This window comes from Perognathus longimembris, chromosome 2 (assembly GCF_023159225.1).
Source record: "Perognathus longimembris pacificus isolate PPM17 chromosome 2, ASM2315922v1, whole genome shotgun sequence".
Lineage (NCBI taxonomy): Eukaryota > Metazoa > Chordata > Mammalia > Rodentia > Heteromyidae > Perognathus > Perognathus longimembris.
In genome coordinates, this window is record NC_063162.1 from 84,046,468 (window position 1) to 84,071,169 (window position 24,702).

The 24,702-nt window shown below is 40.7% G+C and overlaps 1 protein-coding gene across 2 annotated transcripts in view; it reads right to left on the bottom strand.

Moving 5' to 3' along the window:
* Creb5 (cAMP responsive element binding protein 5) overlaps positions 1-24,702 on the bottom strand; it is a 433,433-nt gene that overhangs the window by 261,400 nt on the left and 147,331 nt on the right. For both annotated transcript variants that reach the window (XM_048339616.1, XM_048339617.1), the window contains one exon: positions 8,952-9,124. In XM_048339616.1, the coding sequence (XP_048195573.1) occupies positions 8,952-9,124 (173 nt within the window). The remainder of the gene's footprint in view (positions 1-8,951; positions 9,125-24,702) is intronic.

Sequence of the window (24,702 nt, forward strand, 5' to 3'; positions counted from 1 at the left end):
TGCGTGCACTCACGTGTGCACACATGCACACACATACACCAAAACAGCGAGAGAAGATAGTGAGTGAATTACCTTGTGGATCCCAAAATATCCAATTACATGACTATGCTGTCTCAAATTCCTAGAATAGCACTTTTCTTAACTCAGATCCTATCATTCAGCCAGTTCAGGCAAGAGTTACTCACACTTTATAATTTGTATATTATTATGGAATAAAGAAGGCCAATAATCTGTAATGTCCACTGGGTATTGCCCTGTTGTAGAAGCATAGTCAAGATCCAAAAACCTCAAAGCGTATGGCTAGTTCCAAATAACCAGTTCAGCTTTATCAGATTCATTTCCTGTAACATGCTCAACCTACTGTGAACCCCGCCCCCCCCAACACACACACACACACACACACACACACACACACACTTTCCCATGCAATATCCTTATATCCTTCGTGGTCTTCTTCAATGAATGGCTGCCATTTGTCTTGAGACTATCTAAATACCATATTAATAGCCACATGGGTCTGCTCGATGTCATGCATGCTTCTAGCCCTGCAAACAGGAGTTACAGAGCCAAACCTGAGGAGGAACTCTGATAAGTACAGGAAGTATAGTCATCATTGCATTTAAAATTATAGATCGATATACCCTTAAGCTCCAATGTTTTATTATAGCATTTTATCCAAGGTTTACCTATCGAAAGGCATGAAATGATAATATAACCTAAAACTCTATCTATATTTCAGTTCCATTACAAGTAATCCCCCAACAATCAGGCCAGAAAAATGACTGCATTTTCCCAATGAACTATTTGGCAAGTTTCTTTGTCTAAGTCTCTTTCATCAGATTTATTGTACATCTTCCATTGTTTTGAGATTACTTCCTTGCAAGTGCATGTGTTAGAATTAAATGTGATGAAAATCACTAGCATTTTAGTGCTAAAAAAGGACTTGTAGCCAAGCACCAGTGGCTCATGCTTGTAATCCTAGCTACCCAGGAGGCAAAATCTGAGGATTTCAAAGCCAGCCCAGGCAGTAAACTCCATGAAACGTATCACCAATTAACCACCAGAAAACCAGAAGTGGCGCTGTGGCTCAAGTGGTAGAGTGCTAGCCTTGAGCTGAAGAGCTCAGGGACAGTACCCAGGCCAAGAGTTCAAGCCCACAACCAACAAAATAAAGGACTTGAAGGGTTTTCTGGTGAAACTTTCCCATTTTACAGGTGAAGGAAATTAACCCTACCAAAGACAAGTTGGTTTTGGACCTGTGGGACAATGTGGAGTAGGCATCTGGCCCTGGACACTATTTGGAGACCTGAGGTGACATTTAACTTCTGCACTTCACTGTATTCCACTATAAAAATGTATGTATATCCGATGTAATGGAAGCTCTCGTGCCTCCTTAGTAAATGGTAATGGGAGCTGTATCTTGGAAACAACGCGCTTCACAAAAAGAACAGATTGTTGTCAGGTCTTTTCAGCTTCCTAGGCCAAGGTACTTCTCTTTCATTGTCTTTGCCTCTCTTCCCCGTCATCCCAATGTTCTATTCTATCTCCACCTCCAGGGCATATAAACCCATCCTGAAGCTCAAATAATCTAGAGCTCCAGCTATACTCAACTTCTGAAAGAAAGAAAACCAAAAGAGAACATACATTTGAGGTAACAAAAAAGCACTGAATGGGAATTCTGGACTGAGATTTACCTTCTTATTTGGCTAACCACTTCACAAACAGAGATGAAAGGAAGATGACTACTTGGCCACCTTTGCAAATCTTTTAAATGACAGATCCTGAACTCTTTGGAGTCCAGGACCTCTGGACCCATGACCTGAACATTTCTACCTCTCCTCTGACCAGACATAGTTTGCTCAGCTAACTTCTGCTTTCCAGGCATATCTTCTCAAAGATTGCACAAAAGTTCTGATTTATTGTAGGCACAGAGTAGGCTGGTGATTTATTTCTGAAAGGAGACCGTCATCTGTGCCTATCTGTTTCAAACTCGGTGAGTTTAATGACCACAGAGGTAACTTATTCAGAAGTTTTCGAAATGCTGTGAGCCAGACTTCTGTTTATTAAAATCCAGAAGGAAACTCTGCCTCTAAGAGAAGGACATAGAAAGTTACTTATTCCTGTAAGAGATGAAACAACCTGGAGATGATACTGTTCTTGGGTAGAAGATTGGGGCCTTCTTTCAAGTCAAGAAGCCCAAAGGCAGATAAGTAAATATTGTAGATAAGATAGTCTCTTCTTTGTGATGACTTCATTTTTCTTATGCATGGAGGCTTTAGCTCAAAGATGCCCCAGACACAACCCACTCTATGTTTTCATGTACTCTAGACATTTTCTGGTCTCTGTCTCTGAAGATCTTGGAATGCTAGTGTATATTGAATGATTGAAGCAGCTGTTAGTCCTCAAGTGTAAGCGCCACTGCCCTGGGCCACTCTGCAGATGGATGAATGAACAGATGTGATTCACATCATGGCCCAGGATGATTTTTTCATCCCAGACACACTGTGTGTCCTCCTTGCCACTGGTGTCATAGGGTTGAGAGCATGGAGGAAGCTTGTGTTTTGGAGTCCACCAGACCTCTATTTAGAGATCTTGTTCATGTCACTGGCAAGTGACTTGGAATAAGTTACTTCGCTTCTCGGAGCAAAAAAAAGGGAGTGAAGAAGAGTAATCCATACCCCTGCAAGCCACTAGAAAATTGTAGAAGTATCATGTAGTGGCTACCCATCACACAGTATTAGTCTCCTATACAAAAGCTTTTCTAACAAAGGGCTTGAGCCCTCTGGGAATGATTGCAGATTTCTTCTGCCAAGAGAACTGGAGACACCAAGGCATAAGGGTTGCCTGAGGAATTAGAGGCACTAGCCAGATTTGGAGAAGAGAGTAGGGGTATTTTTCAGTTTCTTGGGCTACCCAGCCATGTGATCCTGTGTTCTGACTCTGCATCCTTCATCTGGTCACAATACCACGTGCAGTTACAACTTTTGAATGTTGAGAAACATTATATTTCCTCAAGTATCGGTACTTAATGTTTCGTTCCACACATAAAACCCTGTGAGGGGAAGGCTGCTGGCCCCCTTGTCAGAGGTAATTTCTCAAGGCTCTGCATGGGATTTAACAGGAGCCATATGGCTAAGTCTGTCAACCCTCCCAGAAAGCATCCCCCTGAAGGGCCCTCATAAATGTTCTCAGGGCTGTGAAAGATCCAGCAGCTTTCTAACAATAAAGCTATGTTCATAGCTGTGATATTCAGTGAAACACAACGCAGGAAATAATGGCTTCTGGTCTGAATTACTCCAAGTGGGCTTCAAGTTGTCCTGGCCGGGGGCTGAGGAGCAGTGACAACCTGAAAGCAACCCTTACTGCCTCCAGCAGGGAAGAGCTGTCATGGAGGTTTCCAGAATTAGCTTTGAGGGACAGTGACAGCCTCAGACAGGCTTACTGTGGCTGAGACGTTTAGGAAGATTTTTAATAATGGCGTTATACACACATACACATTTACAGAGCAAACACTTCCTTGAACTACTTTGCTATTTAGATCTTTAAACTGCCTTCACTACAACATTTGCTGACCTGTCTAATTTATTTTTCCCTAGAGCAACAACACAAATTTAATATTATAATATTGATTTAAATATTAATATCAACAGTCTATTCATACTGATACTTTGTATGACAACGCTAAAGCCTCACAACTCTCCTTAATTTTGAAACAGTAAGTCTTGAGCTGCAGTAAACTTTTTTCTGCATTTTTGTTTTATCTTCATTGGTTTTCTTGTGTATCTTCCTTGGTCATGTCCATGGAGCTACATCAGATATTCCACATGACATGCTGTGTCAAGGATCACAAAGGGAACAGACAGAGCAAGAGGAGATATGATTTATGAGGGGTAACTGCAATGCTATTTAAAATTTTTACACAAAACAAGATTTGCTTCATAATATTTAAATTTCTGGCCAGGTTTAGAGCTATAGTACCCAGCTACAGCCCCAAGCATACAAAAATTACAACCAAATGTACAATAGCTATGCATTATATGGGCATTTGTATACTAGAGAGATCTGGTATTGAATCAAGAAGGGATTTCACATATAAATTGCTTATTGTATGCACTGTGTTGGGACTATTTTCAAGTTTCCAGATACTGTGGTTTATTTACTATTACGTAACTAGAAGAAAATTTGTAGAATATACCAACCATCAGTGGCTCATGCATGTAATCTCAGCTACTAGAAGGCTGAGATTTGTGAATCTCAGTTCAAAGCTAGCCAGGGCAGGAAAGTCCACGAAACTCTTTATCTCCAATTAACCATCAAGAAGTTGGAAGTGGAGGCTGGGAATATGGCCTAGTGCTTCCCTCACATACATGAAGCCCTGGGTTTGATTCCCCAGCACCACATATATAGAAAACAGCCAGAAATGGCACTGTGGCTCAAGTGGCAGAGTGCTAGCCTTGAGCAAAAAGAAGCCAGGGACAGTGCTCAGGCCCTGAGTCCAAGGCCCAGGGCTGAAGAAAAAAAAAGAAAGAAAGAAAGAAAAGAAGTTGGAAGTGGCAGTATGGCTCAAGTGGCAAAGCATCAGCCTTCAGCACAAAAGCCAAATGAGAGTGGGAGGCCTCAGGATTTCTAGTTCAAGCTCCAGTACTCTCTGTCTCTGTCTGTCTGTCTGTCTGTCCATACATGTTTTTCCTTCTCTCTCTCTCATACACACACACACACACACACACACAATTGTACACATTGACAATGCCTCCTATAACCTGTCAAAACTCTTTTGCTATCTATTCTTGTAGAGTTCCCTACTTTATATAATGTTCATTGCTCAATTAGGGAACTACTGAGCATGAGTTACCCACTATTACCTATCCCATGAGGAGAAATCACCTTTTTAAGAAAAGCTTGAATCTATTAATATTATAACTCTCTACTCAGGTAATCGCTGGCTCCAACAAGTATCAAAAATTTCTCACATGATAAGTGAGAAAACGAGAGAGACGATTTATACTTCCATTACCTGCTCATCCACCATTTTCCCCAGGCTTTGCTGACTTGATCCTGAATTAATGAGCCTGTTACTTGATATCTAATAAAAGTGACTAGAAATATTGTTTGCAATCTACCACATACTTGGTTCAAGGATGAATTGATTTCATCTCTATTTAACTTGTTTAATGTTTCTCTTGTCTTCCCACAGCCCATGGCTCACTTTCCCGCCCCCCCCCCCCCATGGGGGGAACTTATCTCCCAAAATGCTCCCATCAATCAGCCAAGGACACTCTTCCCAACAAAGCATCTGCCAGTTTGACAGAGCACAAGTAGTCACTAGTTTGGAGATGCCTCCCACACTCCCTGGAGCTGTGTGTTTTCCTAGCCTGCCTAACCACACAAATACAATTTGGGATATTTATACTTACCTCCAGTTTCTTTTGAGATAATAACACTACTCTTACAGAATTGAATACAGAGCATTCTGTCAGTTGTTATGGTACAGAATAAAAATCACATATGTTGCTAACTTAGTTCTTTGGATTTTTGCACTGTCACTCATTTTGGCTTGCTGTGACTCAAAAGAATAAAAATCAAATACTTTGCTTGCTAGGCATGGGGTGACTTAGGCCTGCAGTCCTAGATACTCAAGATCTAAGAATCAAGCTTTAAAGCCAAGTGGGGGATGGGGGGGTCTTCAAGATTCTTTATCTCCAGTTAATCAACAGAAACCCAAACCCAGAAGTAGAGCTGTGGCTCAAGTGGTAGTGCACCAGCCTTGAGTGGAAAATCTAAAGGACAGTGCTCAGGCCCTGAGCTCAAGCCACAGAACCCAGCACCAAACAGACAGGCAGACAGACAGGCAGACAGACAGAATTTTAAAGGATCTAATGCTTATAAGGATGCATAGCTTTGGAACCCAAAGCCTTCCGTGATAATTGGCACCACTTCCATTTTCCAGTCCTCTATGTGAACAATCACTTCCAGGACTTTCAAGCTTCGAAGCAGTTTTCCAGTATGAAAGCAGGAGGGAGAAAAGGTGAGGATGGCTGCAGAATCTATGTGTTGGTAGAAGAGAAAAAAGAAGCAGAGGAGCTAGGGAATCGTGATCAAACCCACGGGCTGCAGCACAAAAGCACTGAGCGTGGGCACAGGTGGGTCCCAGCCTCTCTGGCTGGATAAAGCTTAAGCGCTGAACTTGAATGAAGACTTTCATTGCTGTTTTCTGTTTTGCTTGGCCAGTAGCCATGGCAAACATTTGCAGGTGGCTTGGCCAGATTTTGACACTTAAATATTTGAGGTTGTGATAAAAATCAGAATATTACTACAATATGGTTCTGTGCAGCCTCACTACACACATACACACACACATAGATATACACACACACAGAGAATGAAAAACTGTGCAATTTCAAATGTTCATTTAAAGACACAGTCTCTAGAGGGAACTCATGTGTTCAAGTAAGTACTCATTTCCTCTTTACTGAGAGAAATAAAAGAGTCAACCATCCCTAAATGTTACCACCTAGAGTTTCATACTGAATCCACTGGTGAGATGGGCTGGGCTGGTTGTCGCTGAGCCCGGCGATCATCCAGGCAGGTTTTGGATGGGTCACAGGGCACAACATGGAAATGACAGGATGTGTGGGTTTGAATCAACATAGTAAGCACAACAGGGAGGATCTGGAGAAAAGAAATAGCCTCTCTTCCAGCTTGGCAATGGGACAGAGTACTAAAAGTGACAATTATCTCCTAGAACACACCAAGAGAGATATGCAACACCCCAAGAGGGGGAATGAATGGGAAGAGGGCGTGCACGTTGAGAGTGCATTGGAAGGTCACACAAGAGAAACACCTCTTCTCTATCCAGGCACAGTGACAGAGCCTATCAATATTATCAGAATGCATAGTTTGGGGCTAGTTGGGTAAATTATTGAAAGAACAGTCATCTTAAAATTTAGTGCTAGCCTTTTAAAAGATTGCTTCATGAAAGCCAGGGTTGTGTTAACAATGGCCTCCAAGAGGATGGTGGGTAAGGGCACAAAGGGGCAGGCAGTGGAGCTCCAGGGGGGAAGGAATGCTGTAAAACTGCTAGTAAACTCTAGCACATTTTATGTTTTTTCCCCTTGGAAGAAAAATAAAATGATTACAATTAGCTGGCCTAAGTTGGAATCGCCTACCCTCAGTCAGCCCCCTAGAGAGAAGGCGTTTCTAGAGATTTAGACACTGTCTTCAAAGGACTCCCTCCATGCTCAGAGCATGGTAGAGGTCCTGGCTTTCCATAACAGCAACACTTTTGCTGTCAGTCTCACTTGTGAGCAAAGAAATGTTTACCAAAGGTACTTACTAATATTTGCCATCGTTTAAACTAAGTCAAAAATCCAAATTGCCACATTAATTTTCTGTTTCTTGTGGAAATCAAATATGCCCACAGAAAACTCACAAAATAGTCATTGCCAGTAGCACTTGTTTCCTCAGGTGTTACAATCCAACCTGATGAGCTAAGAGATTTGCGACATGAGACCCCATTCTAGTGCGTTCTAAAGGAGAATAAAATGAAAACTGTGTCTTGGGTTCCCTCTTGGAATTCATGAAGTCAAAAACAAAGGCAAAATCACTGACAAATTGTGGGTCAGTTTCTAAATACTTGAACACATCATTGTGTCCCATAGCTACCTGAAAATTCAACCTGAATTCTGATGCATACATCAAACATAGTAAAGCCCTGATCTTATTTGTTTGTTGGTTTGTGCCAGTACTGGAGCTTGAACTCAGAGCTTTGTGTTCTTGCTGTTTTTATTCCACTCAAGATTAGTGCTCTAACACTTAAACCATACCTCTACTTCCAGCTTTTTGCTAGTTATTTAGAGATAAGAGCCTTACAGAATTTCTTCTTGTTTGCTTTCAATTACAATCCTCAGGTCTCAGCCTCTTGACTGGTTAAGATTACAAGTGTGAGCCACCAGTGCCTGGCCCAGTGCCTGGCCCTGCTTCTTATTTCAGCAGACAGTGGGAGCATAGAGCCACTAGTTATCAGCATCCAGCCATGCACATTTGTCATAGCTCTTTGGCTTTTATTATTACCATGCCTTCCTGAGAATCCCTGTTTTATTATTCATCTATGTTTAATGTATTGTTTTATCTTTTCTATGGCAAAGTTGGGAACAAAGGTCCACATCTCCGTTGTGGAGATGAAGAAGCTGGACTGAAGGGTCTGTGTTTCTAAGAAGTTGCTGGATAATTCCCATGATGCTGATGGGAAAACCATATCATATAGCTAAGGGCTAAAGCAATCACATATTACAAGAGACAAGAGCAATTTCCATCACATGATACAACATGTCAGGGCTCCAGTGATAGGATGTCTCTACTTTTTTTTTCAGTATTACATAGATAGAAGGAATAAATCTCTGCTGTCTCCAGGCATGAATAGGGAGTACTGGAGACAAGAAGGATAGCTGATAAGGAGGTATTAGCAAGGAACAGAAATATAGAAAAAGTATCAGAGAGAAAGAGGGTAGTAGAACTACACAGGTGACACAAGTGACTGGCTAAGCAGCTCCCCAGAAAGATGGGGGACTCAGGGGATACCCTATTGAAGAGGAAGTGTGGCTAGAACTTCCCTTTACCATCACCATGATATCTTTGTCTCCCTAACAGCCACAAATTTGCTTTCAATCATCTTTAAGTTCTCATTGAAAGAACTGTAGCCACTAAATGATTTGTTTTCTGCCTCAAACCCGTGCTCTCATATCCACCAATCCAAGACTCTCTGGCCCTTCTCTCATGGAAAGCATCACTGTGTTCTTAGTCATAGCATGCCCGCCAGAAAGATGAATGAATGGGAACACAAAACAAGGAGACAGTAAAACCCAAAGAATCTAAATGCCAGAAACTCAGAGAGAGTTCACAACATTTGTTTAGCTCTAGCCAGGATCCAGAAACAGCTGAGGAGGTCTCCTTACCCAATTTGGCGGTTGGTGGAAGGTGCCTGTGTGATGACAGAGCTGGACTGAGGTGATGGCATGGCTTGCTGAATGACAACGCTGGTGTCGTGGTTGGGCATCCGGGTGCTGCCCAGCTGATGAGTTCCAGGTCCGGTCATGGCGCCACCAACTGTATTATGCATTGTGATATTCTGCCCAGAGAAGACAGAGGCAAAAGGTCAGAAGGAATCAATGTTTCATTCTATGCCCAATTTCTCAAAGGCCAGAATTAGGAATCTGGGCAAGTCAACTAAACAGTTATGTCTTCTGGCAAACCCATTCTTCTTGTTGTAACTTAGACCTATGAGGAGGTAAAAAATGTCTTCTCACTCTGACTTTTGTGCTTAGTGCTTAATACTGTGAGTGTGAGTTAGTGAATTCAGTTCTGCTTTGAGTAATGAGCACACTGGTTTTTGTTTTGTTTGCTTCCCCCCTCCCCACCCCCTTTCAGTTCTATCAGAGTGGCCAACTGCTAATCTTTTTTTTCTTCAGAAAACTATTCCAAATTGTGATCTGGATACTCAGCAATCTGAGTCCAGATGGATGACAGGGCCTCAGGGATCCAATGCAACCCTTGCAATATTCTCCTGACTTTCCATAATTACAGGGAATATGCATTACAGGAGAGAGACTTGCTTGTTCATTGTCTTTTCCTCTAGAATACAGAATGTGTTCAACACTCTACTCTTTACCACTATACTCTACATGCTGCATGAATAAGTGAGAGAAGGTACAAATCAGGCACTTGACTCAAGCCTAATATCATGTGGTCATTTCTGATGATTTGACTGGAAAAGAACTTTTTCTTTAAATTAAAAATTGTGTTAATATATGCAAGATAAAAGTTGACTTAAAGGATAGTTCACACCTATAACTTCAGCTATTTGAGAAGCTGAGATCTGAGGATCACAGTCTAAAGCCAGCCAGGGCAGACAAATTTGAGAGATTCTTATCTCTAATTAATGAGCAAAAATCTGGAATTGGAGGCATGGGTCATGTGGTAGAGCACCAGCTGAGCAAGTGCTCTAGGCACCAAGTTTAAGTTCTGATACCAATAAGTATTCACACACACACACACACACACACACACACACACACACACACACACATATACACCATAATAAGAGCAGTTCTTATTACACAAGTCCTTCCTTACACAAAGAGGGAGCACATAATGAGGTAGAAGATAGCTGATGGACGCATTATGGACAAAATTTTAGTAAAGAAAGGGAAACTACAGCCTAGGCATTGTGGCTCATGTCTGTAATCCTAATTAGAGATGGGAAGGACACAGTTAAAGGCTCATGAAAAAAGTTAGCTAAACTTTGTTTCAACCAACAAACCAGGTGTGGTATTGTAGGCTTAAAATGAATCCCAACTGTATGCAAAGTTGTAGGCAGAAGTATATGGTACCAAGCTAGCAAAAACAAAATGATGGAGTTCTAATCTGAAAAAAACAAACCTAAACCAAAGAAGGGACCAGAGACCTGGGCTTAAGTAGTAGAGCCACCTGTCTAGGAACTGGGAATGCAGTTTGATAATTTACTAGAGTCTGAGGGCAAATTTAAGTACCACCAAAAAAAGTTAGGGAGGGAGGGAAGGAAAGGGGAAGGGAGTAAGAAAAGGAGGTAGGAAGCAAAGAAGAAAAAGGAAAGAAAAGAGAGGAAGGAAGGAAGGAAGGAAAAAAGGATACTAAGCAGACTAAGCAGGCCTCTGAAGAGCCAGGTACAATTTAGTCTACATAAGTGAAGTACTTGCAGAGGACAGTTGGACAATGGTTTGAGGATGGGAGGGGAAAAAATGAAATGTCACTAGCAATTTACTCAAGAAAAAAAATATATATATATACACCTGTCTACACTTTGGGGTTAGCAAGGGAAAAAACAAATGTTACCCATGAGATCTAGAAGTGGCTCTTTGAAGTTCTTCTGCAAAGCACAGGATTTCCTGCAGTATGTGTTAAATGATGGTGAGAACATATAAGGTTCTGAAGGTGGTTGCGTCCATCACACGGCACCTTTGCCAGGTTTCTGATTTTTAAACCCTGACCGCACAGTTTGTCAGGAGTCCAGATGGAAACTGGGCAACCTGGCTTAGACTGTGAGCCAAACATGTTGTCACTAGATCCCAAGGGCTCAAATGTACACGCAGCCCAAAGGTTCTTCTTGTATATTAGAAAGCTTTACTGATGTGGGAAAATACTGTGGTTAGGTAAAGTGAGATGGAAAGAAATGTAAACTTATGTCTGAATGGCAATACAGGTAAGGAGTATGTATTATTATTATGTCTTTAAGTATTTGTACAAAGGAGTTTCAATTCAACAAGTCAGATTATGGGTATAATGCATCTTGACCAATGTCATTCTATCATTCCTCCCCTTCTTTCCCACTCCCACCCATACCCTCACGTTTTATGTGATTCTATTTTCACAAACATTAACTATAATGACTGTATTCACTAAGAAAGAAGCATATTTTAATGCTTTTAATAAGCAGTAGACTTCAAGAATCAGGCTCACATAATAATGACAATAAAGAAAATTGTGTCATTTCTTTTTAGATTAAACCTTATTTCTCCATGTCTTAATGAGATCTGAATGATGCAAATAACAACAGAAGCTACCTTTTCCATTTGCCTATTCCACACCCCAGGTTTTTTTTATCTGGCTCACAGTCCTCTACCTTGTCAACAATAGTCCAAGGTATGGATGAGCTGTCTCCTTACAATGATTTCCATTGTGCCATGCTTCTATTGTGCATCACTTCAGCTCAGCAATTAAATTCACAAAGAAAAAACACAAAATGCAGGAAGCCTCCTCAAGTTACCCTGGTTATCTCTTCTCTATCATAGTCATATGTAGCCCCCCAATCCTATAAGTCTACCCTTAGGATCTTTTATCTGTTCTGGTCTTTCCATACCTCTGTTGGGTGGAAAGTTCACTGTTAGGACAATAGGTTCCTAACTTGACTACCTAATTCTATCTTCCTTCCCCTTCCCATACTAGTGCAATAGCAATACCTTTCAAACTCATGTTGATTACACACTCACTGTTTTACACACACACACACACACACACAGAAACCACATTCCATGTGACCTCCAAGGCCAGCCTTCCATCCCGTTTCACTCACTCCACCTTTACTCTGTCCTCTGATTCCTCTTTTCTTGACTTCATACTCCCTCATTCTGACCTTGCTCTCATTCAGCACCAGGTTGTAGGATCTGGCTGTGTTCTGCCACAATGTTCTGTATTGTTGTGACTCCATCTTCCACTGAGAGCATCAAGCAGGGAAAGCTTCCTGACCTCTCCAGGGATAGAAATCTTTTTTTCTCTCTCTATAGGCCTTATCACATTTTACATACTCTCTCAGTAATGCTCTTTCTCCCCTGGTCCTGAAGCACATTTAGAGAAGGAGCTACATAGGTATTTGTTGTCTATTGTGACTCCAGTGCCTGGCTCAGTACTTGGAATGTCATAAAGCTCAGTAAATACAGAATGAATGAATGATCCATAACATTCCTAGAATATTTCCAGGTTAGTCTGAGAGTGCTAACATTCTGTCTGTTCACTTTGGAATGTGAAAAAATGGTTAGATATTAGGCACTTGTTCAGTTATAGGCTGGAAAAACAGAGAGGATCTGGATTAAAGGGAAAGCCACACAGTATGTACACTAGAAAAGATGTCTTTGAAAAGGATGAATCAATGAGCCCTTGAAGGGAGATGGTGAGTGGCGGGCTTCCAATCTTTGAGCACTTTGGGCACAAATGACCAACAAATATGGTTACATTTTAAAAAGATACCCGTAGGGCTGGGGATATGGCCTAGTGGCAAGAGTGCCTGCCTCATATACATGAGGCCCTGGGTTCGATTCCCAAGCACCACATATACAGAAAATGGCCAGAAGTGGCGCTGTGGCTCAAGTGGCAGAGTGCTAGCCTTGAGCAAAAAAAAGAAGCCAGGGACAGTGCTCAGGTCCTGAGTCCAAGCCCCAGGACTGGCCAAAAACAAAAAACAAAAAAAAATAAAAAGATACCCGTAAAAAAAGTACATTAGTGGAGTTGTAACTCAAGTGGTAGAGCACCACTCTTGAGAGGATAGAAGCTCAGCACCCATGACCTGGATTCAAGACCCTCTACAGTCAAAATTAAACAACTAAATAAAGATAAAATATTGGATTTTTAAAAAAATTGAGGAAAATAAACATACTGCAGAACAAAGAACTTAAATTGATTCTCCAGAGTAAATCATGTTAAATAAGAGAAAGGACTACATCAACCATCCCATTTGCCCAAGTTTTCTAGGAATCACTGTAGAGTAAATTATTATCTAGGAATATATCTCACATTTTCCCTCATTGTAAAGATGTCTCTTAAGCTGGGCACTGGTGGCTCACGCTTGTAATTCTAGCTACTTGGGAGGCTGCGATCAGAAGATCGCAAAGCCAGTGCAAAGCCAGCCCAGGCAGGAAAGTCTGTGAGATTCTTATCTACAATTAACCACAAAAACCCAGAAGTGGCGCTGTGGCTCAAGTCTTAGAGTGCTAGCCTTGAGCTGAAGAACTCAGGGACAGTGCCCAAGCCCAAAGTTCAAGCCCCAGGACTGACAAAATAAATACATAAATGAAAGATATATCTTCATCTTTGAGATTTCCATCAGAGATATAAAACCTTCCTGAAAGTTATATTTTAACTTGAGAAATCCTTCTCCCCACACACACAAAGTCTCAAGGTTTCCAGTCTTCTTTCTTTATACTCAAGAGAATAATTTCACAACATTTTGAAATATCAACAATTGAGAAAATGCATTATACTTTTACATTTACAGACAGTGACTTCTTTTCTCTAAGCATTACATTAATTCAGACATGAAATAATTTTATGAGTTAAAGTTTTCCCAATTATGGATTCAAAACCTGTCTTCCTTGAAAAAAGAATGGCATTTTGCCTCCAGATAAATCTATATCCAGTTTCAAAACTGTGAGTCTATCTTGCTGAGATTTTTGTTTGTTTGATCATGTAGGTGTGTATATTGGAAGCTGGTGAAACCATGGCACCAAATGGATGACATTGGATGGATGTCAGAATGTTGATAAGGATTCTCAAAGCTCAGTCTTCATCCTTTCCTCATTCAACATCTTTACGAATAGCTTGGATGAAGATGTAAAAATCATGCCCGTCAAATCTGTAGTTGACACAAAGTTGGGAGATGTAGCTAGTGTTCTGGATAGCAGAATCAGGATTTCCTTGAGCCAACTGTGTGATCTGGCCTCCAAGAATGCTAACATTAATCTAGGTTGTTTTAGGAGATGTGAAATATCTAGATCAAGGGGAGTAATTATTCCACTATAGAGTAGGTTGAACTGACCACATTTGGCCACCACATTTTAAAGCAGGGAATTGACAAATAGGAGGGAATGAAAGCAATGAAGGCATCCAAAATGCATTGCAGGAAGAATGGAAAAGGAATCAGGAAATATTTAGTCTGACGAGGAGAAGACTTGGAGAGTCATGCTAACTGCTTTCAAATATTTGCAGGATTAGACACAGTCTATGTTGCTCCAGAAGGCATAATTTTTAAAACATGAAATTGTGATGATAAAACCCAATGATAGCTCCAATTTGAATACCTCTTTCAAAGCAGGCACAATGGTAGGCTCTTTACAAACTGCATCTCTAATCTTCACAATGACTCGATGGCATAGGTGTCATTGTCTTCATTTGAAGATCCGAAAATGATTCACCAATTACTATCACCATTACCAGGCCATTCTGGGGCCTTCACTCTTTATGGGTCAATGTTTCAAAGATAGATTTGACCTTCTGCCTGAATACATTTATTAGATTGTAGGGATATTCGAAGACATAATAAAGGACTTATAAAGTACTTATCCTCCTGGCCCAGGGGGGAAGTGAAGACTAGGAGCCATCAGTCAGGAATTCCATGAACAGGATTCTTACTTCAGAAGGCCAATGCTGCCAGATGACCTCCACAATGTCTTGTATGGCTAAGATTCCCTCACATGATGCATGGTTTACAATTTGGTTCACATGCTCGCAGATGCTTACTAGTCTGCAATACTTTTGAAAACATGGTTGAGAGTTGGGAGGTTTCTTCTAGTCCTGACCTCCTTTCTCGCTTATGGCCATGCCATAATTGCTCAGTCTCCCCAATCTCAGGAGATTAAAAGGATGAGCTTGGACTACATGGCCCATGATCTTTCCAGCTTCAATAACACACAAACCTCTTCTTCTGTTATATTTTATGAGACACTAAGAAACCAAATATTATGCTGAAACACCCTTTGTACAACTAAAGGATAAGTAAAAATAGGAAAAATAAACAATAAATTTCTTAAAAATATAAACAAGCCTTTTAGCCTATAATTAATGAGTCTATAAACTATAAGGTTTTTTTCTAGAACTGAGACAAAGGAATAGAAAGGGGAACTATTAGGTAGATAGGGATTAAAAATATGGTGGCCATAACATGTGGCTGATAACCTGTGTACTGTCATAGCTTTTATAATTTTGTTGCTGATCCTGGGACTTACACTCAGGGTCTAGGCACTATCTCTGTGCTTCTTTTGATCATGACTAGCACTCTATCACTTAAACCACAGCTCCACTTCCAATTTTTCTGTTGGAAATTTCTGTTCCAAATTTTATTGGAGATAAGAATCTCATGGACTTTCCTGCCCAGGCTGGCTTCAAACCATGATCCTCAGATCTCAGCCTCCTGAGTATCTAAGAATACAGGCATGAGCCACCAGTGCCTGGCTCCATCATGACTTTTTTGTTTTCTATCACCATAATGCCTAGAGCTCCCACTCAAAGCCTTTTCTCCCCATAATACTGTGAGTTCGGGCTCAAATGCTTCTTCTTCTCATAATACCTTGAATACTCACTAAGCAATATAAAGAGCCCACAAGTCATCAAGCAATCAGTGCAAAGCCCAAGGGAGGAGATATGTGAAGAGCCAAATACTATAAAATTGCCTTCCATAAGGACTCCATTGGACACCTTCTGGGTGGAGAGCTACTTTCCTTCATAGAGTTCCTTTCACTTTGAAATAAATTCAGTTTTCCAGAAACACTTTCCTGCCTTTTAATTCCTTAATGAGGAGAGAAAAGAAATCCATTCACCTGTAGGATATCAAAACCCTAAGCTTTTATGGAAGTAACCCTTACAAAAATATGGTTTCCCACCAGACCCAAGGAATCCCAACTCAAGAAGTAAAGCTAACAAATAACTCAGTGTCTCAACCATTTTTGCCTAATGTCTCCCTCTTTGGCTGACATTTTTCACCTTTGATGAGACATTTTTTACCTTTCATGCAATATCTTGTTCTTCATTCCCAGTAGTGCTGGGACATACAGGGTGTGAACAGGATGAGAATCTGGGAGTTATAAGTCTTGATTGCATACTCAGTGAGCTTGGGGTAGAGCAGTAATTGTCTTTCTGCATGCATGGGCTTGGAATACAATATGCAAAAAAACAACTTGTATAAGAATGTACGTCCATGTTCTTAAAAATAACTATAATTTCAGGGTGTGGTAATGAAGGATGAAGGACAGTGGACCACAACTGAAAGTAAAGGTTGGAGCATACAGACAAAATGAGTTGGATTCCCATAAGTTCCCAAAATGTTATCTTCAAATCTATATTTCATCCAACTGCCAAGGTGTGGAGATTTTATGGGTTTCTCCATAAAGAGCCAGGGTCATCCGGACGCGCATTTACAAGTCAAGTTGTGCAATCTTAGAGTTGTCTGCATCTTAATAATGCCTGGGGAAGTTATGAAGACTTTCAGAACTTCCCAGATGTAAATAGCCATGAACTGCATCTAAAAGATGTTCAAGACATCCACAGAATGATGGTGTTCTAACCCTCCAGAAGGGACTGGCCTTTGGGGGAGTGTAGAAAGAACACTAGGGAATTTTGACTCTTCCTTATGGTGCTCTCAAAAGCAGTATAGGTATTTTTTGTATTCTTACTAAAAAAGCCATTCGGTTAGGTGCTGGTGGCTCATGCCTGTAGTCTTTGTTACACAGGAGGCTAATATCTGAGGATCCTGGCTCAAAGCTAGCCATGGAAAAAAATTGTTGAGACTCTTAGTTCCTATTGACCACCAAAACACTAAAAGAGGAGGTATATATCAAGTGGTAGAGCACTAGACTTGAACAAAAGAAGAGCTTGAGGTGAGCAAAGCCCCATTATTGACACAAAAAGAAAAGAGAAGGAAGAAAAAGAGGTAGGCTTTTCCGTAGCTGAAGGTTCAATGAGGACTTAGAAAGTAGGAATGAGGGGGGCACAAAAGCCTTCCAGGGCTGCCCTACTCCTTTTATGACATTTTCCTTAGCCGAGTCACATGGAGAAAAATAGATCACAGAGAAGAAGAAAACATTTCTGGGAGTAAGGTAGGAGAGCACGGGGTTCTGGGAAAATTCCAACCCCGCCCCCCTTTTTGTTTCTTTTGTGAATATATATTTCTTGGGCTTGAACTCAAGGCCTGGGCATTGTCTTTTAGCTTGTTCTTTGAAAGCTGTTGCTCTGCCAAGTTAGCCATAGCTTCACTTCCAGCTTTTGGCTGTACAGTTGTGGCTTAGTGGTAGAAAGAGAGTCTCATGGAGTTTATTGTCCCAGACAGTTTTGAGCTAGGATTCTAAGATCTCAGCCTCCTGAGTAGGTAGGAATACCGGTGTGAGCCACCAGCACTTAGCCTTTTTGTTGAAGTATTTCCTAGTAGAAGTGCCAATGGTGAAATCTATAAAGCCTGCAAGCCTTAAAATGGGCATTACAGCAAGTGACTTGTTACTGCTAGTCTAGATTGGCTCTCAGAATGACAGCCTGCCTGTCACTAACTCAGACCAATGTCATCACCACCCCACTTCATTCCTGGGAGAGCTTGAAGTATATTATTAATTCACTTTAAAATGATTGTCTAATGTCCTGTCTGGAGAGCACATTGCTTACAAAGATGACTTCCATATAACTTGGGGAAGATGATACTGTAGGTGAAGAGCAACTTGCACAGCACTGACTAATCCTCACCTGTCAGAGGCAGAGAGTCTCCCCTCCTCTCCCATCAGAGAGATTCCAGCCCCAAGACTATAGGACACTGAGCCCCAAATCCATCCTCCTCCACACCCAGAATTCTGTCATTCTTCCTAATCTTGGGTTTGAGGCAATGGAGCCCACATTTTCCCTGCATGCATTTTATAGCTATTCATTTAATGCTGTAGTAAAAATAACTCCAGACAATAAATGTCTTCTCAGGTGCCACCCTTGACTGTGAGAAACAGCTTGCCAGTGGCTCTCAAAGGTCCTGCCCTTTCCTGTCAGATTTACAGTGCCTGGGACTATCCAGGGTTTGGATCTCTTCTCTGCTTTTATTGTCTATGTTGCTTCTGCTAAAAGCAGTCAAATGCTGCTATGGTTTGGATATAGTTTGATTGTCCCCCAAAGGCTTATATGTTGACATTTGATACCCATTGCAAGGTATTAAGAGAGTGGAGACTTAGTCTGACTACAGTAATTAGAGGTGGGGCCTCTGAGAGGTGATTAGGACTTAATAAGGTCATCAGGGTGGGGTCACTTGATTGAATCCTGGTGCTTAATAAGAAAAAGGAAGACTAGGGGATTTGTGCATATCACTCCAGTTTCGCAGCATGGCTAGGACTCTCCCAGCCAAGAAGGTTATCGCCACAGGCAGCCCATTGACCTTAGCCTTCCAAAGATATGAGGCGAAGTAAGCCTCTTTTTAAAATATTTCCTTTTAAAATAATTCCTAAGGGTTAAAAGGACAGCACCAACTCTACAGTATTTCAATCACTAGAATTAGAGTTGAGCCAATGTCCGTGATGGATACACCTGCAAATATTAGAAGCTAGTGTTGTGTCACTAAAAAAAAAAAAATGATATGCTTGCACAGGCTTGTCCCTAGAGAGGTGCCCCATTTCTCAAGAATCTGCATATGCTACTAATCCTTTCATAAAGAGGGTCTCCATCAACCATTTCAGCATTATCTGGAAACCTGCCCCTTGTCACACTTTCTCCACTTGCATGAAGAGTTCAGTGTTTTCTGATGATTGTCCTCTGTCACCTTTGCACATAATATTACCTTTTCATAGTCAGTTCATGCCTCGAGACGCAGCTCCTCTGTGGAGCTTTCCCTCCACTTACAGCCTGCATAGCTTTTTCCTGCTGCACACTTCTAATGAAGGGCCCCATTCCCCTGAGAATAGCCAATGCCTATCTTCACCACCCACATTCAGCAGGCTCTCAAACATCCAATTATTTAGGGGATTCATGATTGTGCACAAGTTTATAGCTTCTCTGTGCTTCGGTTTTCTTAGTTGTGAAATAGTGACAACCCTAATCTATAAGGTTTTAGCAAAGATGGAATTAGATACTACACATGCAATCAGTACTTAATTAATTGTCCATTAAATGTTAGTAGCCCTTGCTATAATTTATCCTTCTCTTTGGTTTGTTTGTTTTGCCAGTGTTGGGAGTTCAACTCGGCATCTCATGCTCTTGCTTGGCCCAAGGCAGGCACTTTTCCACCTGACCCATGCCTTTGCTTCTGTCTTTTTGCTAATTAATTGGAGATAAGTCTCCAATTAAAAGTCCAACAGGGACTTTTCTGCTCTGGCTTCAAATCAAGATCCTCAAATCTCATATCTCAACCACCTGAATCATTAGGATTACAGGCATGAGCCACCAGTACTAGCTATTCTCACTACCATTTGCCATCTTACCATTATTACTTACAATGCTAACAGCACTCTAGTGAATGGAGTTAATGAAGTACTTCATTGTCCTTCTCCTTATCCCATATTCCTCTTTGAAACTCTTAGAAAACCTTTCAGTGTTTATTTCTTTTATTGACTTATTTCTTGGCATTACTGAGGTTTGAACCATATCCCCAGTCCCTTTTGTATTTTGGTTATTTTGTTTTCACAGAGAAAGTCTCCTATTTTAACCTTGGCCTGGTGTGTTGATCCTCCTCTCTAGACCTCTCCTATTTCTGGGGTTAGGAATTAACTCTTCTTCTTTCTTTCCTAATAAATCCTGTTCTCTAGACAGTTAATCAATTGATTGATCAACAGCATTTTCTAAAACATAAAATAATGGCAGTATGCTTTTGTTTCCTTTTGACTATAAAGTTAAGATGGAGTAATGATTGTAGCATACACAATATCTTCCAGCCCTGCTGTTCTCTCTTCTGACCTCCACTTATTCATAGAATAGCTCCCTACTGCTTTCCTTTTCAGGTTCCTCTGCCATGCCACTTTCTCAATGTCACCTCTTGATCTCTAGGCACCCTTGCTATATCACCCCTCAGCATGCCCATCTTTTCCTTTGAAGCATAATTCACCAGATGCATTTTAAAATCCTGTGACCTCCAGAAAGAGAGGGCAATCAGTACCTGTCTTGTTTTCCTGTCTTGCTGCTAGCTTGCTCTGAGTCTTTCACAACATGGCCTTTGCCTGAAAGGACACACAGATTAGGATTTCCGAAATGATAAAGGGAGACAGAAGTTGGTCAAGCCTGAGAAACTAGCATAAGGAAATGCTATGTGCTGACTAGAGTCATCATAAGCTCCACAATCTCCTCCAATGGCCTGGGGTCTGGTCCACTCCATCCAGAGTCATTGATGGTAGTGAAGCAAGATGGCCTTCCTAGCAAGTCAGACAGGAAAGGGCAAAGCCAGGCCATTAGAAACACAGGATTGGTTGTGGTCCCTAGGCAGGTGTGGAAAAGATAAACAATTGGCAGCAACAACATTACCAGACTATCCCACCTATAGAGCTTAGGGGAAGAAATTGATCTGGAAAAAAAAATTACAAGAGGGACAGTGAGCATGCTAGGAAGTCTGAGAAGTCACTGAGAGTTCCAGCTAGTAGTGTAAGAGACAAGTGGCCTGTTCTAAAATTACTAAACAAACCTCTCTCCCTTCCTTACCAGAAATTTGTCAGCTAACTAAAAATAAGAGCTCATATAAAACCACTACAGGGATTCTCAGAGGTCTTTTTCTTTAGCATTTCAAAGAGAATCAAATACTTAATGACCAGAAACATAAATGTAGCACTCTCTTGGAACTGCTCATGACATGTTACAGACCTGAGAAGAGACTTCCACCCTTTGGCTTTCCCTTGCTACAGCACCCCACCCCCACCCCCTTCCTTAGTGCCTGGTTTCTTCTGGCCAAAATAGCGAGCAGGAAGGGCCAAGCCTGCTCAGACAAAATTTCTGGAAGACTCCCTTGCCTGAAGCCTTGGTTGGGCATCTACATTCCTGCATATTTGGCACATGATGCTCTTACCATAAACTAGAACTGCTCTCTTCAGTGGGAAGAAAAATATGCTACAAGATAGATTTCCTTCTCCAGAACAATGGAGATAGAGAGAGCCAGAACTTCATGGTGGAACCCATCAGGTGACTCTTGGTGAATAGCCTTGCTATGTAAATTGTTCAATAGCTCATGAATGTAAGTGCTGCTATGCTGGGTTAATGAGTGATGTGAATTCAGCAACTTGTTTCTACTCTGCAAAGTGGTTGTTTTCTCACAGGACAAGGACCTTCCAATTGCCATTTCCTCCAACCAATCTGGAGCGTAGTAACTGGTATTTGCTCAACCTTGGAGCCAAAACCAAACTAAGTAATGCAACAGAGATGTCAATGAGAAGTTTGGTCTTTCATTGTTGATGAAATCTGAAAAGTTAGTACTTTTCTCTGGAACATAACAAATCAGACAGCACTCATTTTATAGTGCAGGAGGTGTTGGTTACAACTTGACATGACAGTCTCCAAAGAAGTTTCTGGAAATTCTGTTTGAATATAAGGACAGATTTAAATTTTTTCTAAAGATTTTCTGGCAGGGATTTCTGGGGTCAAGAAAAAAATGCACTAGAAGTCAATGGGATGGATGGTTTCCATTTTTGTACATGGCTAATAGGTACCTAAATCCCAAATGCTTCCCACTCCTTAATTTCTTCACTCTGGTATAGATTCTTGCATACCTTCTTACTTCTTTATCTCTATCTATCTTTTTTGTGTCTTTTCTTTTTTGGTACTGGGGATTGGACCCAAGACACTGAGCTACATCCCAGCCCTAACTATCTATCTATCTATCTGTCTGTCTATCTATTTTAGAGTCACTTAAATTTTATTTGAACCCTCAGATCAATACTTCTAGTGTTTTTGTAGGTACTAGAGGGCATGCACAGAGCAGGTAAATTCTTGAATCATCTAAATGCACACCTGTTCCCATCTAAGGAACAAATAAACTTCTACCTTCTCCAGTTTTCCTGGCTTTTTTGTTTCATCATGCAGAAGTTCTTGATGTTCTGTCCCAGAGTCTGGACACTAGCTGTTCCCCCAGACAGGAAGTGTTCTTCCTAAATCCTCATAGCTCCCTCCCTCACCTATTTCAGGCATTTCCTCCAATATTACCATCCAACACGGCTCCTAAGAGGCCTGGCCACCAATTGGAAATGGCAGAACATCTTCCTTGATCCTGTTTTCCCTACCCTTAGCCACCCTTTTCCATTCACAGTATCCTCTCTCAAAATCCCCAATTAAATACACCAGAACATGCATTGATCTTTACTCCTAGGAAATACAAAACAGAAAAATACACAAGAAGACTCAATGGTTTCATTTTATTTTTCCAAAAAGGGTCTACTTTATGAGTTTTCTCCCTTGGATCTCTTATTTTTACTGAGATTTGGAGTCAGAGCCTTGTACTTGCTTGGCTTGCTTGTTCATCTAGTACCCTATCATATCAGCCACATTTCTATATTAGTTTATTTTGCCTGTTATTTTGGAGATGGAATCTCACAGACTTATCTGCTTGGGCTGACCTCAACAAATCTTCCCTATCTCAGGATCTTGAATAGCTAGTATTACAGTCATGAGCCACTGGTGTCCAGTTCCATGTTTTTCAAATAGTTCTTTAAATGTTATGAACTTGATCTCCTATATAATTCCCTGCCTTGCTATCATATTCATTTACTTCTGAAATCATATCCTTAATATATTGGTGACACTCTTCAGTGTACCTTTCCCTTTTGAATAATAAATTGATGCTTGAGCACTGGTTGTAGATTCCTCCAAGATGATTTGATAAATAGCTTTTGGGAACTGTCAGGTACTAGACATTATGTTCTTCCTGTGTTCTTGGAAATTCAGACTGTTCTCAGATACCTACCTTTTAACACAAATTTGGGGTATTTACAAAAGAAGCCATTCAGCAATTTGTTCCCCCCTATGAACACCCAAAGTATTTGTTCTGGAAGAAGTCTTTCTCACCCAGTCCTCAAGGTCTGTGATTAAAGACTCTCACCTGTTGCACTAATAAATATGACTGTAGGTTTCAAAGGGGGAATTTGAAGCAATCGGCAAATGAGGCTTGGATAAGCTGGTTCTAGGTATATTCCTGCCTTAAGCAGCTGAAATGATGAGACCATTACTCATCTAACCTTCTACACTTGTGGCTACCTCTTAGTTTGTGATCATTGTGTTTCATGATATCATACAAACCGGACAAAAGTTAATAATTCTTGAGTTCTCTCCATTGTTTCAGTATCCAAATACCCCCTTGACTATTTTTATAAAGTTGTGACATACATTTCTGTCTTTGATTTCTACATTTTTTTCTTTTAATTTTTTTTTCATTTGGAAGGTTTATAAATTTTTGGATTTAACGAATTTGTTTACCTGGCTCTCTCTCTCTCTCTCTCTCTCTCTCTCTCTCTCTATATATATATATATATATACTGACTATATATATAGATAGATTCTTACTGTATATTTATAAATAAACATGCATAAATATATATATGTATAGTGCACATGTATGTATACACATGCATATCATGTATATGTATATTATATACACATGTATGCATATGTATATATATATATATATATATATATATATATACACATACCTATAGGAATTCAAAGGATCCAAAAGATCAGAACCTCAGTTTGGGACTCCATAATACACTTTAACTCTACCCTACCTACCATGACTGATTTTTTTTAATTATCTACTTTTTTGTTTGACTCTATTGATTTTAAAACCTCTAAGGTCAGACCCATCACTAAGTGAACTCACTCTGTATTTACACATACATTCAAAAATCAAGATCTGACTGATAAAAAACAATAGAAGGCAGAGCTAAGACGTGCCCATGTAACCCAGCCCCACCCTGCAAAGATGAGCCTAGACAAGCTTAGCTCCTCTGAACCTAGTTACACACCCTGAAAACAAGGTCTCTCTTTAAGGCCACAGCTTCCTATTTGTCTACATTCCTCCTGGCGAAACAATCAAGCTTGGAATAAGAAGGGCTTTATATGTGAGAGTCACAGGAGGACGAATTTGGCACCTGGTGTTTATGTACCATGAAGCCATCACAGTGCTGAGCTCAAATCTGCTTTCCACTAAAGTTATTGGGCAGGAGGAAAGGAGATACATTTAAAAGCTGCATTTTTCTACACCAGACAACCACGATTTATGGTCTGACTTGCTAAGCAGAAGTGCTAATACCATGAAATCTTTTTTATTTAGGTGTTTTCCCTCAGAAACCTTTCATTCTTGTGTTATGACACCAAGTCTACAAGTCCCTGGTCTCCAGCAGCTAGAACATTCTATACCAGGCTTCCTGGAGTTCATTTTCATGCTATTGTGCTCTATTAACAGCTTCAAGATAGAGCACT